Source organism: Panthera pardus, unplaced genomic scaffold (assembly GCF_024362965.1).
Source record: "Panthera pardus isolate Hobbes unplaced genomic scaffold, ASM2436296v1 HiC_scaffold_27, whole genome shotgun sequence".
Taxonomy (NCBI): Eukaryota; Metazoa; Chordata; class Mammalia; order Carnivora; family Felidae; genus Panthera; species Panthera pardus.
Window position 1 is genome coordinate 80,795,141 of NW_026526843.1, and position 16,422 is coordinate 80,811,562.

General features: G+C 42.1%; 1 protein-coding gene and 1 long non-coding RNA gene across 3 annotated transcripts; one reads left to right on the top strand and one right to left on the bottom strand.

Moving 5' to 3' along the window:
* Window positions 1–363: 363 nt before the first annotated feature.
* On the bottom strand, window positions 364–9,265 carry LOC109261078 (uncharacterized). Of its 2 annotated transcripts, none has more exons than XR_008418280.1 (5): window positions 9,098–9,265; window positions 7,311–7,400; window positions 4,396–4,502; window positions 3,350–3,647; window positions 364–1,873 (listed from the first exon to the last, which is right to left on the bottom strand). It is a non-coding gene; the product is annotated as an uncharacterized LOC109261078 (long non-coding RNA). The 2 variants fall into 2 exon arrangements; XR_008418281.1 differs by lacking the exon at window positions 9,098–9,265 and adding an exon at window positions 8,773–8,952.
* Window positions 9,266–9,359: 94 nt separating this feature from the next.
* Window positions 9,360–15,407, top strand: LOC109261076 (diphosphoinositol polyphosphate phosphohydrolase 3-beta). The gene is made up of 2 exons (XM_053891617.1): window positions 9,360–10,235; window positions 13,840–15,407. The coding sequence occupies exon 1, from the start codon at window positions 9,503–9,505 to the stop codon at window positions 9,995–9,997; it is 495 nt and encodes a 164-aa protein (XP_053747592.1). The 5' UTR covers window positions 9,360–9,502; the 3' UTR covers window positions 9,998–10,235; window positions 13,840–15,407.
* The last annotated feature ends 1,015 nt before the right edge of the window (window positions 15,408–16,422 follow it).

Here is a 16,422-nt window from a genome sequence, read left to right on the forward strand (position 1 = left end):
CAGAAACATTGACAGCAAAAACACCCACTTCCAGTCTGGATGTAGTGCAGTAGATGTTTTCTGTATCAGTACCATATGTGTGGCTTTTGAGTATCAGGTGCCATGCAAACCCTTCTAGAAGGTGGGATGTGTTGGGGGAATAGAAATCTGGTCCATCTGTCCATGTGCCTCTACATAGCACATAGCATACTTTTCATCACACAATATAGCTTACAGCAACAATTCCCAGGACTTAGTCATGTCTACGCCTTTCCATATCTGCCACCCCCAACTGTAATGTTATAAACTTAGTATTTCATGTAAAGGAAAAGTATTACTTGCAAGAGCAAAACTCTAAAAGTAAAATAGAGTGATAATATCACAATAGTAGAGAATGTTTTCATTAACGATGACTTTCACAAACACAAAATTTTTTTTTCATTTTTTTTTTAAATGTCAGGATACGCTGACCAATGCAGTCAATGGATTGTGACTGCAGTCCTAATGTCAGCTCTGCCACTCTACTCACGTGTCAGGGCCAACGTATCTATCTTTCTGGGCCTCAATATCCTCAATTGTGAAATTGGAGTAACGGTACTTATGTCATAGGAATTGTATGACAATTATCAGCAAGATAAGCAAAAGACCTGAAACATGGTAGGCCCTCGAAGAGCTTTTATTGGGTCTTCTATTATAGTAGCTAAGAAACAAAGAAACAAAAAACCAAGTAGGATTCCTTTATGAGGATTTTAAGAATTATAGACATCAGAAAGTTCATCCAAAGCAACAAATCCAGGATACTTCCTTTGAGATGTAGGCTGGTAGAAAAAGCTATTTGATCAAAGTTAAAGTGAACTTCAGAAGCTAAGAGTCTAATTGGTGTCCTCTACTAGGAGATACAATATTGTACTTTGGGAAAAAGAACAAAAGCAATAATTTTTGAACTTGCCTTGAAGTAAGTAACCCAAAGGAAGATGGAAAAAAAGAAAAGGAAATGCTGTTTTCTTAACAATATCAAATTTCAGAGAAAGTGCTTGGCTCAGAACCCCTGGTCATAGCTACTCTACCATAGTGCTCACTAACGGTGCATCTTTCCACACAGGCTGATTTTACTGGGGGTACTCAAAGCTTTTACTCTGAAAGAAGGGATGCAGCTGTTTTCCTTTTCCCAAATTGATGCCAAACATCATTTGCATGTGCCTTGTTATCTTTATCTAAGGAGCCTATGAAATTTGTGGAACAGCTCGGTGACCCTGAGAAACCTGTTTTGCCTCTGAGGGAACTGGTCTAGTGGTGTCCGGGCCTGTGGGTGCTCAGTGTCATTGATAAGGAAACTATCTTTCCTCCTGGGCAGGTCTGATACCTTTGTGGAAGAGAAGGGCGTCCTGCCATAAATAGGGTTTTTGTTTGTTTGTTTGTTTGTTTGTTTGTTTGTTTGTTTTAAGAATAGGGTTCTTGCACAAAGAAACCAGCTCTGCAGCCGAGGACCTTCCTCAGGATCCACAATCATCAAAAGTCATGAAAGAGTTATAAATCACAATTACTCTGTTCCTTCAGAAGGACGCAAAACAGTCAACTTTCATCTGCCACAACCAGAACCAGTGTTGAATATACCAACACTGTGCCAAAGAAGCAGGGGACAGAATCCTGGGAAGAGAGCTTCTGAAATGCTGGCAGACACGATGAAATGGTGGATGAAATGGTGGAGGTGAAACAGCAGAAAATGGAAGGGGAACAAACAGGACTGCTGGGGGCAAGTTAAGCAGGGTCGGCCTCCACTGCAGACTTTCTGGGGTGTTATCATCAATGAGCCCCAAGTTTCCACCTCATGTAGCTACCATTAGCTTTCAGATCCTGGGCAATTTCCACTATGTCCTTGATCTCAATATCTTCCCTGAAGAAAGAGAAATAGGAATGAGGATATTTCCTTTGAAGCATTTTTTTGTAGGATCAAATGAAAGATCAATGAAGAGCCTAGTGCAGTGGCCATCATTATGTACACTATTACTTAACATGAACCTCAACATTTATTTCAACTACATCAGTTCATTGCCTTCATTTTGTCTGTTTAATTATATAATTATCTTTTATTCCCAAAGATACAGTTTTATTTTGAAACATATTATGTAAATTATGGTACACATCCTGCACAGATAAAGCCATCCAGTGATGAATGACAAAGATCTGGAAACACCACTCTACATCCTGCTGTGCAGGAAGAACAGTGCTAGCCCTATGAGGGATCCACAAAAAATGAGGCAGACTTCTAGCCAGCAGACATCTCCCAGCTGACTAGCCTAGTTAGCATGGCAGCTGATCCATACATGGTGCTGACACCAATGGCACCTACTAGAATAACTGCAGTTTGGAAACAGAATGTTTGCCCTACCAGTGTCACTTTCAAAGGATCAATTAACTAATTAATTCAACAAATATTCAGCGATGCCTTTCCACTTGTATCAGAAATTGTTCTGGATGGTGGACTGACAAAGAACAATGAAACATGGCCCTTGCCTTCAAGGGTGTCACAATGTAGCAAGGGAGACAGATAGGTCCATTATACCAACAGATAGGGTCCGGACGACTACAATGTGTGCTCAGCAATGTTCTGAGCTGCTCTTGCCCAGTGGGCAAGAGACAAAGATTCCTAAGATCAAGAGGTTCTAGTCAAGCAGGAGCTATGGTGGGGGGGAGGAGAGAGAAATAAGCAATCAACATAATAAACAAGTAAATAACACAGTGTTTTAGGTGATAAGTGTAACTAAGAGGCAATTCAGGCCAAGGTAAAGGGGATCAGGAATATGGGGTGGCGGGGGGGAGATGAATGCACTTAGCAATATACAATAAGGGTGGAGGGTGCTTACAGTTCCTTCCTGAGGATTTAGCATTCCACTCTGACATGTGACAGAGGAACACTAGAAAGGGTTTAGGTGCTGAATGAGAAGAATGCACAGGGACAATGTCAGTGAAAAGGAGAGACAGAGCAGTCAGGGAACTAGAGGTAGTGACCAAAGAAGCAGGAGAAATAAAGGAGTGCTGCCTCTTGGAGAGAACAGAAGGACTCACCTGGATTTGACATCCATTCATCTTTGTGTTCACGCCCTTGGTTGCCCATCTGTGCCATTACTCACAGAACACAGAAGTAAAAGTCCTGTATTTACCCTGTGATACACTCATGGATCAAAGGGAAAAATTTGAGAGGTATTTTTTGCTCAGATCACTTTGTATTTGGGAGATTTTACTGAATTTTCGAGCACAGACACCATATGAAGCCAATTCTGTATTTGAGGGAAAAACAGAGCATCCAAGATACACAAAGAAGCAAAGACTCTGGGAACACATGGGGAGTGATTTGAAAGACACAACTCACCCAACCTCTGCATGTGGAGATACCTATGTTCACCCATCTTTCACTTCCTATCACCGATAAAGAGTTAACAGGTACAGTAATAACTGGCCTTTGATCCACGTAGCTTCTGGAACACTCTCTCGCTCAAACAATGTATTTTGAATCCCTCCTGGACACCAAGTTCCAGGCACTGTGCTGACTCAGGGGCAACAGGTATGCTCCAGGCTGGCTCCCAGTCTTGAAATTTCTTACAAACACACAGGCCAATCATTACAGAGCTCCTTGATTAGAGTGATGACAGAATTAACGTCAAGGGAGCCTGGAAAGGAAGAAAAAGAGGGAGATAATTTAACCCCAGTGTAAAGGGAGGGTGAGCACACATGGTCAGGAATATCTTTCCAGGCAATGTGAGGTTGGTAAAGTAGGTACTTTTGTAATCCCCACTTCCCAGACGAGAAATAACATAGTCAGAAATAGTCCTTTGCTAAAGGCTGCATAACTACTCGAGAGAGCCAGATTTAAAATTCTAGGTCATTTGATTTCTAAAACACTGTATGTTCTCTCATTGACTACTACTAAAATCACTGAAACGATTTACTTTAGTACATCTTTTTTTTTTTTAAGTTTACTTATTTATTTTGAGAAAGACAGAGACAGCGCGAGTAGGGGAGGGGCAGAGATAGAGGGAGAGAGAGATTCTTAAGAAAGCTTCATGCTGCCATCACAGAGCAGGACTCAGACTCAAACTCTTGAAACCGTAAGATCGTGACTCGAGCCAAAACCAAGCGTCAGACACTTAACCAACTGAATCATGCTCCTCTCCCTTTAATACATCTTGCAATCTTTTCAGGTATATTGTGGTCACTCTCCTGAAAGCTGGTTCCAGCTGTGGGTACTAAAAGGCTCTGGGAATGTCTGTAACATTCTCTATCCCAGGAAACAGCGGGTCTGGAGAGCCCATCTCTCTTAGAATTGTAATCTATCATCTCACTAAGTAAGGTGCTCGACTTTCCACAACGATGCTTCTTGTGTTGCTGTCACTTTCCCATCTGCCTGCTCCTTCCTACCTGAGAAAAAAGGCAGAAATATGTATCGGACTGTTGGTCTCAGAACAGATCCCTCCAGTGTTAGAACATTACAGAGAAGCTATGTTCTCCTGGGTGCCTGGGTCTTCCTGGCAGGAAAAAAAAAGGAGAGAAGAGTAAGTCTGTACCACAGGAATGGCACGTACTGTGCATCTCAGCAACTCTCAACACACGTGAAATTTGTCACAGTGAAAGGAAGGGGATTACCTCTAGAGTCAGACAGACCAAGGTGTGAACCTTGGCTCCCTCACTTACTGTCTTACTGAAACCCATCTCAGCCTGTTTCTTAATCTGTTGAAGGGGAATTTTGATACTCATTGTTCAGGTTTGTTAGTAGATAAATATTAAGTGTGTAAAAACAATCAGACCATCAATAAATCAAAAGCAATGTCTAGAGTGATGACAAAATAGAATATCTTCTATTCTGTATCACTTAATTCCATTTTCTGTGTGTAGAAGTTATCGAACTTCAAGTTGTCAAGTAACATGTCAAGGTGACACACTTGATTGCTGGGAGTGAGGTAGGCACTCAGGTGTTCTTTTCCGTATATTGTGCGGGAAATGGAAAATACCTTTCTTTGAACCCAGTGACTCTTAGCAAATGAACACCTTACATAAGAAGTCAACTCTGAACATCATCAAAAAATGACACAACAAACCATAGCTCTTGGCAAAAATAATCCTTTTGATAAGACATGGTGATGTTGTGAGAGCATAGGCTGTAGAGACACGAAGACTTGAATTCAAATACAAACTGCACTCTAAGTCTTTCTCTTCTAAGAATTGCAAATAGTAACCTCCTCTTTAAGATTTAATGGGTTGTTAGTTAAATAGGATACAGAGATCAACACAGGGCTTGGCATACAGACTGTCCTCGACAACTATCAGGTTTTAATTCATCCCTTTCCAGGGCAAGTTCACTGTCAACCTTTCCAAGCAGAGGTTAAATTTCCACTATGAACCTTATTTTCCCTCTCTTTTGTTTTTGGTTGTATTTTGATGGGTGGCAGTTACTGGTTGTACCAGCCAGTTTCTGCTGCACAACAAACCATCCAAAATCTAGTGACTGTAAACAACCAATTCTTTTGGTCACAATTCCGCAGCTCGACAATTTCAGCTGGGCTTAGCTGAGTGGACATTTTGCTGTTCTCAGAAGGTGTGTTTATGCATCTGTGGTCAGTGCCCTGTCTGCTAGAAGGCTCTGCTGGGGGCTAGATGGTCTATGACGGCTTCACCCACCCACATTTCTGGCAACTGGTTCACTGTCAGCTATGGTGAAGGGGATGCATGGGCCCCGGGTCTCTCATCACCCACCTAACTCATGCTTCTTGTTATCTTGTGTCAAGAGCAGCAAGAGAGGGCAAACTCCGGTGTGCAAGCAGTTTTCAATTCTCTGCTTGCTTCACACTTGCTATTGTTCCATTGGACATAGCAAATTTCCTCGCCAAGGCCAAGGACAATGTGGGAGGAGATACAGGCAGGCATTCACATATTACAGTTGTTACTGTAACAGTCTACTGTTAAAATAGTTTGTGAAATGACCATGTTTATCATCAGAAAAATAGTTAACTATGGGTACACCAGATACTAGAATGCAGTCTCTCGAAAAGGATTTTTATTCTTCCATAGAAAAAAATCAAAGCTATCTTGCCCTATTCTCTAACAGGTGAATAATAAAATCATTGTATGAAATTCTTAAAAAAAACACATTTGAAAATATTCTCGAATTGTACTAAATCTGTAAGCTGTGGATCTCTTTATCCGGAAGTGTGCTATGACTTTGCCAGTAGGAACCCAGCCTGTACCTCTCTCCATACTATAAAGTTGCTCTACTCTCCCTTCCAAAAAAATATGCCTCCAACAGAAGCCTACTGCATAGGCACACTCTGATGTGCAAGTTATGGACTAGACTAGAAGGCAGCACCTCTGCTGAGACAAGGACAAGGAGATAGGTACTGGTAATAGTGAAGGAACTTGTGATGTGGCTGGGGCCGAGTTGGGCCACCCCTTCCCGCAGACACCAGCCCAATCTCCCAGCTTTGCTAGAGTTCCTCTTGATTCATTCAAATCATCTTTCAAAGCTGAGTCCAAGTTCTATCATTTCCTACTACAATGTCTTTACCTACGCTGTTCAGGATCCCTTGGTATTTTATTTGTTGTGTGGTGGCTGATAACTGCTACTATGAATGCCATCATTTCCCCATTATATTTTCTATATGATTATTGCTGGCATACATGAAAGCTTTGGTATTTTCAATATTAGTATTTCATTCTACCACTTAAAGGAATTCACTCTTATATCATTTCTTAGGCTTTTCCCAAGAATATATTCCCATCGCTTGGAAATAATGAAAATGTTGTCTTCTTTACTAAAACAATACTTTTTTTTTTCTCTTTACAATATAATTGCACTGGAACGACCATCTAAAGCGAGCTTTAATAATATTGGTGATAATAGGTATATTTGCCTAAGTCCTGATTGTGATGGAATTTTTTTCTAGTTGTTCAACACCACTGGTGTATTTGTGTATTAGACACACTGAGGACTACAACCTTCTAATATCTATTTTCCCAGTTTGTTTTTAATTACGGGGTGTCACATTCCTTCAAATGTTCTTTCATCGTCCATTTATCCTTAAAATATGGTCAGTAGTAGTAGTATCTCTATTGGTTGAAGTCATTCTCTTTATGTCTCCATTCTATCATTTTCTTCATATGCAACCCACACATTTGTGTCATATTATGCTCTAGATATCACAGGTGTCTGTTGCCACTGGGAACAGGATCGTTTGTATGAGCTATTCTGGGTATAAATGGAGTAGAGCAGACCCTGGGAAGCTGATCTAACTTGTTATTTAAAACTGGGGCTGTATGTTTCCTCAGTACTTTGCACTTACATTTCAGATTCAGTTTCCCTTTGATGCAGGGATTCTTTCGCTGGAAAAGTGAGTTTTCAAGATCCTGCTTGCTTGATGCCAGCAGAGGGTCTGTGGGTAAGAGAGAGGCAGAGATGCCTAAGTTGCAGTATGGCAAAAGTTGGGGGACATCAGAGGCCTTCTCCATAAGGCTACTGTTAGAGCAGGGAAACAGTAAGAAAAAATGAAAAAGTGGGGGAAGCCTTTGGGGTTGTTACATATTGGGCTGTGAGGGGCCACTTCCTGGCCAAGAGGACAGCTTGAGCACACAAAGAGGTGACAGAGCACCAAGTGGCCTTGTTGGAGGCCCATCCCAGAAGGCTTGTAAACATCCCACTGTAAAATGAGAAGGGATTTCCATAGGCATGTTTTCCAAAACCCCAAGCGGTACTTCTCAATGAGAAAGAGAGAGGAGGGTGGAGTGGGTGGAGGGTGGAGACTGTTGGCATTTAATAAAAGGCTAATTGGGGTGGTTCTGCAGCTGTTGGGTGAATAGGACTCCAAGTACAAAGGGCTGAAACAAGTAGGAGAGAAGTTTACTGATAGGAAACTGAGGAAAGATGTCAGTAGGGGTTCAAGAAAAGTGTTAAGTGATGGGCTGTGCCAACATGCCAGGCAAGGTGAAGAACCTGCCACGCTGAATAAAGGAAACCTCATTTTGGAAGGTGGGGGGGGGGGAGTGCGGGGGGGGGGGGGGAGCAGGGCAGAGGGAGAGAGAGAGAGAATCGTAAGCAGTCTCTACACTCAGCGCAGAGCAAGACTGTGGCTCGGTCTCACCATCTTGAGATCAAGACCTGAGTGGGAATCCACAGCTGGAGGCTTAACTGACCTTGCCACCCAAGCGCCTCAAGGAAACCTTATTAAAATGGGAGTCCATAGGCCAGCAGGGGGAGCTTTCACACCCTACCGCTGCAATCAATTGTGGACCCCAACAAGGACAAACAGTGCCTTGCATTCCCAGCAGGAAGAAGTTTACTTTCCTACTCCAGCAGGAGGAAGGAGGAATTTCTCCTGCCCCAGCAACAAGCTCAGCCAATAGGAAAATACCACAACTCTGCCACTTGAGAAACTGTCATCACTCTGAACTGTCGTTTTCCTGCAATGGACTTTTCCTTCGCAGGAATCCCTCCCAACTTCCTCTTTTTCCTACAAAGGAAGGTTCCCCTGCTCGGATCTCCAGACTTGTCCAAGGTGTGCCACGCTTTGCGTGTCCCGAATCGCAATTCCTCTGCTACTCCCAAATAACCCCATTTTGCTGATAAACGAACTGGCTGTTTGACCTTTAAGGTGGACAAACCCGTTGAAGAAATAGAACGGCATGCTATGACTCAGCAAAGATTAGGTACTGTTTTGCCAGGAATACTGAGGGTCATTTAGACAACCCTGGGCCCTCCTAAAACGTAAGGAGGTACCATTTGTTATGGACAGTGATGATGCCCTTTACCTTATCGCGGGTAAAATAAGTGCACGTGTTTCATGCAACCTGCTGGACAGGGTGAGGAGAAACGTCTGGCCGCGCCACGGCCAAGTTCGACTCAAAAGGCACACGTGGAAACGATCCCGGCCCAAGTCACGGTGCAGGGATTGGCGAACCGAAGTCCCGCTGGCAGGAGATTCCCAGCCCGCGAGGTGCGGGGCGCCTGCGCAGTGGGCCCCCGGCGCCGCCGCGCGCGCTGCGGGAGCCACGAGACCCCCGCCCCCGCCCCTCGCCCTCCAACGTGAACGCGCACGTGAATGGGGACACGGACGCGCACGCGAATGCGCCTCACCTCGCTCAACCCCTGCCCGGCGGCTGAGGAGGGAGGGGGGCGCGCGCGGGAGTCGCGGGTGGGCTCTGTGCGGAGTGGCGGACCCGCTGGCGGCGGCGCGGGGCCGGGGTCGCGGGCTCCGGCTCCGGCGCGGGCGCGGGCGCGGGGGCGGCGGCGCCTCGTCCAGTCAGGCGGCGGCGCTCGGGACCCTCTGGCCGCACGGGGGGACGAACTGACTGACGTATCTCGCCCGCCCCCGTCCCCGCCCCCGCCCCTGCCTCATCTACCCGGGGCTCCTGGCCAGAGCGCTTTCTCTCGCTGCTCCTCTCTTCGGCCCTTTCTCTCTCTGGCACCTCGGGCGGCTGCGGTGGCGGCGGCGACAGCGATCCCAGCAGCAGCGAGCGGCGGGAGCGGGCGGCCGTGACGATGAAGTGCAAGCCCAACCAGACGCGCACCTACGACCCGGAGGGGTTCAAGAAGCGGGCGGCGTGCCTGTGCTTCCGGAGCGAGCGCGAGGACGAGGTGCTGTTAGTGAGTAGCAGTCGGTACCCGGACCGCTGGATCGTGCCGGGCGGGGGCATGGAGCCCGAGGAGGAGCCGGGCAGTGCGGCTGTCCGAGAGGTGTTCGAAGAGGCGGGAGTCAAGGGGAAGTTAGGCCGGCTCCTGGGCATTTTCGAACAGAACCAAGACCGCAAGCACAGAACGTACGTGTACGTACTGACCGTCACCGAGATTCTGGAGGATTGGGAAGATTCGGTTAGCATTGGAAGGAAGCGAGAGTGGTTCAAAATCGAAGATGCGATCAAGGTTCTCCAGTGCCACAAGCCCGTGCATGCCGAATATCTGGAGAAACTAAAGCTGGGCGGCTCCCCAACCAATGGAAACTCGGTGGCCCCGTCTCTGCCACAGAGCGATCCCTAGTATGTACCGCTCCTGCACAGACTTCTGCTTTCCGCCTACTTTAGAATAAATAGTGCCCGGAGCACCTCTGCTGCCTAGTGCGGTCTCTCGGGGAGGAGGGGGGCTTCTTTTGTTTCCTTGGCAGACCTCTGAATCACGCTTGCAAACTGTCTCAGTTGCCAGGCACTGTTTTCAGACAATTTGCACGTTTTTCAGATGCCTTGAAAATCGCTGCTTCGTAGGACTGTAACAGATTTCGGTAAGCCTAAACCACGTGGGTTTGTTTGTTTGTTTGTTTTTTTTAAAGGTGCCTTAACTGCTTGCTCAGCTCTTAGTGTGTGTGTGTGTACAAGTGTGTTCACGCTGTGGGTTGTTCTTTTCTTTTACGTTTCCACACACGTGTGTATGTGCACGTGTGCATTTTTGGTACCATAGCCTTGCGGTTTGTTTTGTAGTGAAGGCCTTTTAAATCTGAACATCTTGGTGGTGTGGCATCTTTAATTTTTTTTTTTTTTCTTAACCTCCTTTCTCATTCACAGCATTAACGCCAGCCCTTCTGTGATGGCAATTGGTTTAAAGATCATTGATGGATTTTTTTTTTAAATATTTAAGAAATTTCACATCTTGTGGTCTTTCCTTACTGGGCAATAATTTTGTGTTCAGTGATGTGATCTAATTTGGCCTTTTCAGAAGTTTCTTTACTCATAGGTACATAATTTGATTTTCAAAAAAATTTCACCAGTGGTAATTTTTTGCTGCTTATTTGAAGTGGCCATTTCCCATACAGCCCAAATGTACTTTAACAAATATTACTTTAGACAGTGAATGTCTTCTTGGATAAGTATTGTTAACCAAACACATCCTGATGTGTACATGTTACCATGAAAACTGTGTCCGTAGGGAGTGATTTCGTGTTCAACTTGCAATTTCATTGCCCATTTCTTAATACCCTAGAATAACCATGGTTCTCCCAATATTAACTAGTTTTTGAAAGAAAGTTATTTCACGTATTTGAATTGAGTGGACATTCCAGTTAACCTTCCTGACTACCAATAACCATAGGCATGGAATTTATATGGTTATTACATTCCAATCCAGTGATGTACCTTTCTTGATACTTGGCTGGTACAGACTTCTTAAACCGTCAGGACACCTGAACAATCTCTATTAAAGATTTAGGATAAATGTTTTCTGTCACAAGACAAACTCTTTTGGGTGCCAAACTAAAAACTCATACATTTGCCTTGTTAACTTGCCTAGGACCACGACTCTCAGCTAATTTGGGGGGGATCACTTTTATGTACTCTGTATTAAAAAATTTTGAAAGTCTTGATTCTTCTTAGAACTCCTTATCTTCTCTTAGGAAGGTTGAGAAAAAGTCTATATTGTGAAGAGAGTATAGGTGGGTGATATCTTTTTACATATAATAATTAACAACTAGAAAATATTCTATAGGCTAGTAATAAATATAAGTGGGTAATAACTATAATTCAAATATTTTGTTATTTTGCATAGTAACATTTTAAAAAGAATACAAATGCTGGGTGGTAGTATTGACTATTGTTATATTTTTTAAAACTTTGATGCAATTGTTTTTTTTTAAATCTTTGCCATATATAAATATGTCTGAATAAAGCACATATTTAAGAAAAATTAATATTATCAAAGAATGAGTAGAAAACCAATGGCTTTTAAAAAAACAATTATATAGTTTCATATTGTAAATTATGCAGATCATCTGTTTTTCAAAAATATATTTCTTTATACAGAAAGACATAATTTAAAAAAATCTTTCTAAATCCTACCTCTTGGCCTTTTATTACAATAGTCCAAATCAACTAATAGATATTCCTGGTAACTCGAGATTTTTCAATGTATACACTAATAGCAAAGGAACTGGATCATTGCTTTACACCTGTTTCGTACATAAGACTGCCCTCATCTAAAATGCTGCCACAGGGGCACCTGGGTGGCTCAGTCGGTTGAGCATCCTACTTCAGCTTAGGTCATGCTCTCATGGTTTGTGGGTTCAAGCCCTGCGTTGGGCTCTGTGCTGACAGCTCAGAGCCTGGAGCCTGCTTCGAATTCTGTGTCTCCTCCTCTCTCTGCCCCTCCCATGCTCATGCTCTGCCTCTCTCTGTCTCTTAATAATAAATAAATGTTTAAAAAAAAAAATAAATAAAAATACTGCCACAAATACCTGGGTATAACCTATACATGGAATTCTTAGAATAATGCACAATCTCATGTTTTGACTTTTGAACTATGTATTTGGCAAATGTAGATAGTATAGTGTTGATATTAATCAAATCTTAAGAATTGTTAGCCTGTAAATATTTGCTGTATTTTATTTAGAAACATTTGGATTGAGGTCTATCACTTGCTAGAATTTTCTTCACTGCCAAGGTCTTTAATTTATGTAATTTGTAAAACTTCCAAGGCTTGCACTTCTTTTCTTTTAATGTTTATTTATGAGAGAGAGAGAGTGAGAGTGAAGGAGGGGCAGAGAGAAGCTGGAGACACAGAATCCAAAGTAGGCTACAAGCTGTCAGCACAGAGGCCGACGTGGGGCTCGAACCCACAAACCAGGAGCTCATGACCTGAGCCAAAGTACAACACTTAACTGACTGAGCCATCCAGGTGCCCCCCAAGGCTTGCATTTCTAAGTTGTAGCAGAACATTTTACAGTTATCACAATAAGTTAAGCTTTCAGATTCACATAGGCAGTTCTTGTTATATATGCTTCTGGAGTTCAGTCTAGAAAAATTTAAGTGAAAGAACCCAAGCCTTTCATTTTTTTTTTAATTTTTAAAGGTTTATTTATTTACTTTTTAGAGAGAGACTGTGAGCTGGGAAGGGGCAGAGAGAGGGAGAGAGAGAGAGAATCCCAAGCAGACTACACATTGCCAGCAGGGAGCCCAATGCGGGGCTCAAACTCATGAACCGTGAGATCATGGCTTGAGATCTAGAGTCAGATGCTTAAGTGACTAAGCCACCCGGGCGCCCAAAGAACCCAAAAAGCCTTTCATTTTAAAAGAGAAATCTAAACAATTCAGGCCAAAACAGTTGACACAGAGCTAACAAACCTAATCGTGTCAATGACTTACATCCTCTAAGAGTTTGATGCACAGTTGAAATTTTTTCCCTGGAGAGTCAGTATATAGCACCCATATTATTTATGTGATGATTTCACAAAAAAATGAACAGATGAATCTTTCTGCTCATACCTCCCCCCCAATAAACAGAGCATTGATCAAAGATAATTAAGACTTTCAAATATGAGGTAGAATTTGTTTCTAGCATGTTTTTGTAAAGGCTGGGTTTCCCGCCCCTCCCCCCCAACTGGACAAGTACCTATTATCTTTTTAAAAACATTTTTAAAAGACATGCTGGGAGTAAAGGTAATATCGATATGCTTGATATATAAATTTCCCTGGATGTATAAAGTATTATATTTTCTAAGAAACCTATTTTTTGTGTATCAAATCACTGTTGGAAGAACTAACTCTGAAAGGGATGGGGGTAGCTATAAATATGAATTCCTTTGTAGGGTTTCATAAGAGAATTGTAAAGATTTCAACATTTTTGTATTAAGAAACATCAAATAAGAAAGAGTGTGTGTGTGTGTGTGTGTTTAAGAGCAGGAACAGGCAGTTTTTAAGGTAGCAACATTAGAGGGCCTTTCTGGGACAGATGGTTTAAAGGGCTCTGAAACTGGAGCTGCTCCTCTCACTTCCCATTAAATGGAGTCCAATTGTAAGAAAGACAATTCCTTTATCAAAAGTTGTTAACTGGGAAAAGTGAGGTGAAAAATCTGCCTTAGAGCCTAAGTACGAACAGCTGGCTAGAGTTTTCTTTTTCAGGGTCCCTTTTGTGGAAGCACCAAGAGAAAGAGGAAATATTTTCAGGACCATTCTAATATTGTACTCATCTTTCTGAATGATTGTTGGCCTGTTAGACTACGAACTCTTTGAGGTGTAGGACCCAGCCTGAATCCTGTCCATATTCTCAGAGCCTAGAAGAGTGGCCAGAGTTTGGAGACATTTGTCACTGAACCACAGATTAGAAATGTCTACTACTAGTGTATTCTTGATTTCTTAGCTTCATGTTTTATCTGGACAGTCTCTTATTTTCACCTGGCCTCAGAGTGGAACTGCATTGGATAATTCACTGAAAGCTTTTACAAGAGTCTCAATAAATATTTGTTGACTGGAGGAATTGATGAACCAATAAAACTATTAATAAGATTTTTTTTTAGGTGAATGGCACAGATGTGATTCAGATGTACTTTGAAAGAAATATGTGCACCCAATGATGAATGGAATTGTGAAACACAGATGAGCTCTTTCACACTCCCGAGGACAAGCTCATCCTATGCTTTTGAACACTTCTCTGTTTATTGCAATGACCGTTCTCCAGATTGTTGCACTACCACTATCTCTGTATGGACTTCTAATTTGGCGCCTATGGCCTTTTTTTGTGCTTTTATGATTATCTGTATTTCCCACCAGCTTGGTTATAGTGCAAGGACCTTGTTTCCTTAGTCTTTTTATGTATCTAGCATACAAGACATCACTTGAAATATGGTAGATATTACTGAAGATTTGTCTAAATAATATTTTGTAATGATACAGAGTATCATGTAAAGCATTCACCTTCTAATCTGGTGTTAGCACACTAAATTGCTGTCTAGCATATACATGTTTTTTGTATATTAGGTGTCACATACCGTTTCTAGGCTGTGAAATATTAGAAAGCAAAACTTCTTACTTCTATGTCTCTATCATCCCAGACATGTGCCTCCTAATGGTAGTATACTACACCACCTATGAAATATATTTGCCACAATTTTGAACCTAAATCAACCTGTGCCTCTAGACATTCCTGATCTATAGAAAATACAGGAAATAGAGAAACATTACAGCCCAGAGTTGATGTCTGCAGAATCCAGGCTGTAGGAAACTGTAGGACAAATGATCCAGTTTCTTCAGTAAACGGATCGCCAGGATGAAAGAAAGAAATGGAAGAAGAACCTATAGATTAAAATGGACTTGAGACCTATAAATCAATTGTAATATATGGATATTTTTGGGATCCTGATTTGACCAAACTGTAAAATAAATACATTTATGAGACAATCCAGATAATTATAAAATTGACTTGATATTTGATATTCATTGGGATAATGGAGATTATGTCAAAAACAAGAGTCCTTAACTTTTAGAGATCCATTCTTAAATATTTATGGTTGAAATGATATCTGGAATTTGCTTCATAATAAGTGGATGTTAAGTGCATTAGATCAATATAACAAGATTGGCCTTGACTTGATTTAAAGCTGGGTGATGGTTAAATGATGGTTAATTATATATATATTCTTCTCTACTTTTGTATGTTTGACATTTTCCATAATAAAAAGTTAATGAAAATAGTTTTCAGAGTTCTTGTTAAAGCTAGTATATAAGGCACAGAGAAAAAAGAGGAGGAAGAAAAATTTTAGATTGTGTAGAGAATGTTTGCTCTGAGGTGCCTCTTCTAGGCCAGGAAGTCAAATGCCCAAAAAGAGAGGGCTGACAAACTCTGGAGTGGCTAGTGTTTATCTTGCTACAGACCACTGTCAGGAGGTTTTTTCCCTCTTAATTTGGCTCATTTAAATAGGAAGAGTTAAATTCTTATTTATTGGAAAATGGGAATGGATTCTCCTATTGAGCAGGATATTTGACACAGTGTAGTTCATATCACTGTGAAAGAGCAAAGGGATGGAGTCTCCAGGGAACAAATTTATGGAATTTTATAAAAATCAATAAAATGCCATTTTCAAATAGTATTTTTTTAGGAGAATAGTGGCTGTAAACTTGTTAGTTGCATACTCATTAACTGTATATTTGAAGGTAGGTGACACAGGAAAGTAAGCACACACTCCTGACTGCAGATATTCCTTCTGCTTTGCACTGTGTTTAGAATTCCTGTAAAAGCTAAAGCCTGCTAAGCCAGAGTTAGTGAAGCTGTGCTGAAATCAACAGACACGTGGTCTGTCCCAACTTTTGTGGGTAAAGAAGGAGCAGACAGGAAGAAAAACATTGAAGGTCCCTTCTAAGAAAGATGAATACCTTTGTACGTGTGAAGAACTGTAAAGCTGAAGCTGCTCATTCTGCTGCTCTCAAAGTGTTTCAATTCCAAGAGCAAGCAGTTCCCCAGAAACAGCTGTTTCCTGGAAAAGGAGAGATAAAGGTTTACCTTAGAGTGCACCTTACTCCCCCCACAGCTGGACAGAGCTTTCCCTTCTAGGATTCCTCTGCTAAAAGGAACGGAAAAATTCCATAAAACTTTTCATCCATATTTTCCTGGAAGTCGTTTCTTGAGTTTACTCTGATTTTAGCAGGTTTTTAAAGTTTGGAGGCAGAAAGCACCAGGGGAATGGAACTGTTGGTGGTGGTTGTAAATTA

Bases quoted from the DNA above. Each gene is read 5' to 3' on its own strand.
- LOC109261076 (XM_053891617.1), top strand. From the start codon at position 9,503: ATGAAGTGCAAGCCCAACCAGACGCGCACCTACGACCCGGAGGGGTTC.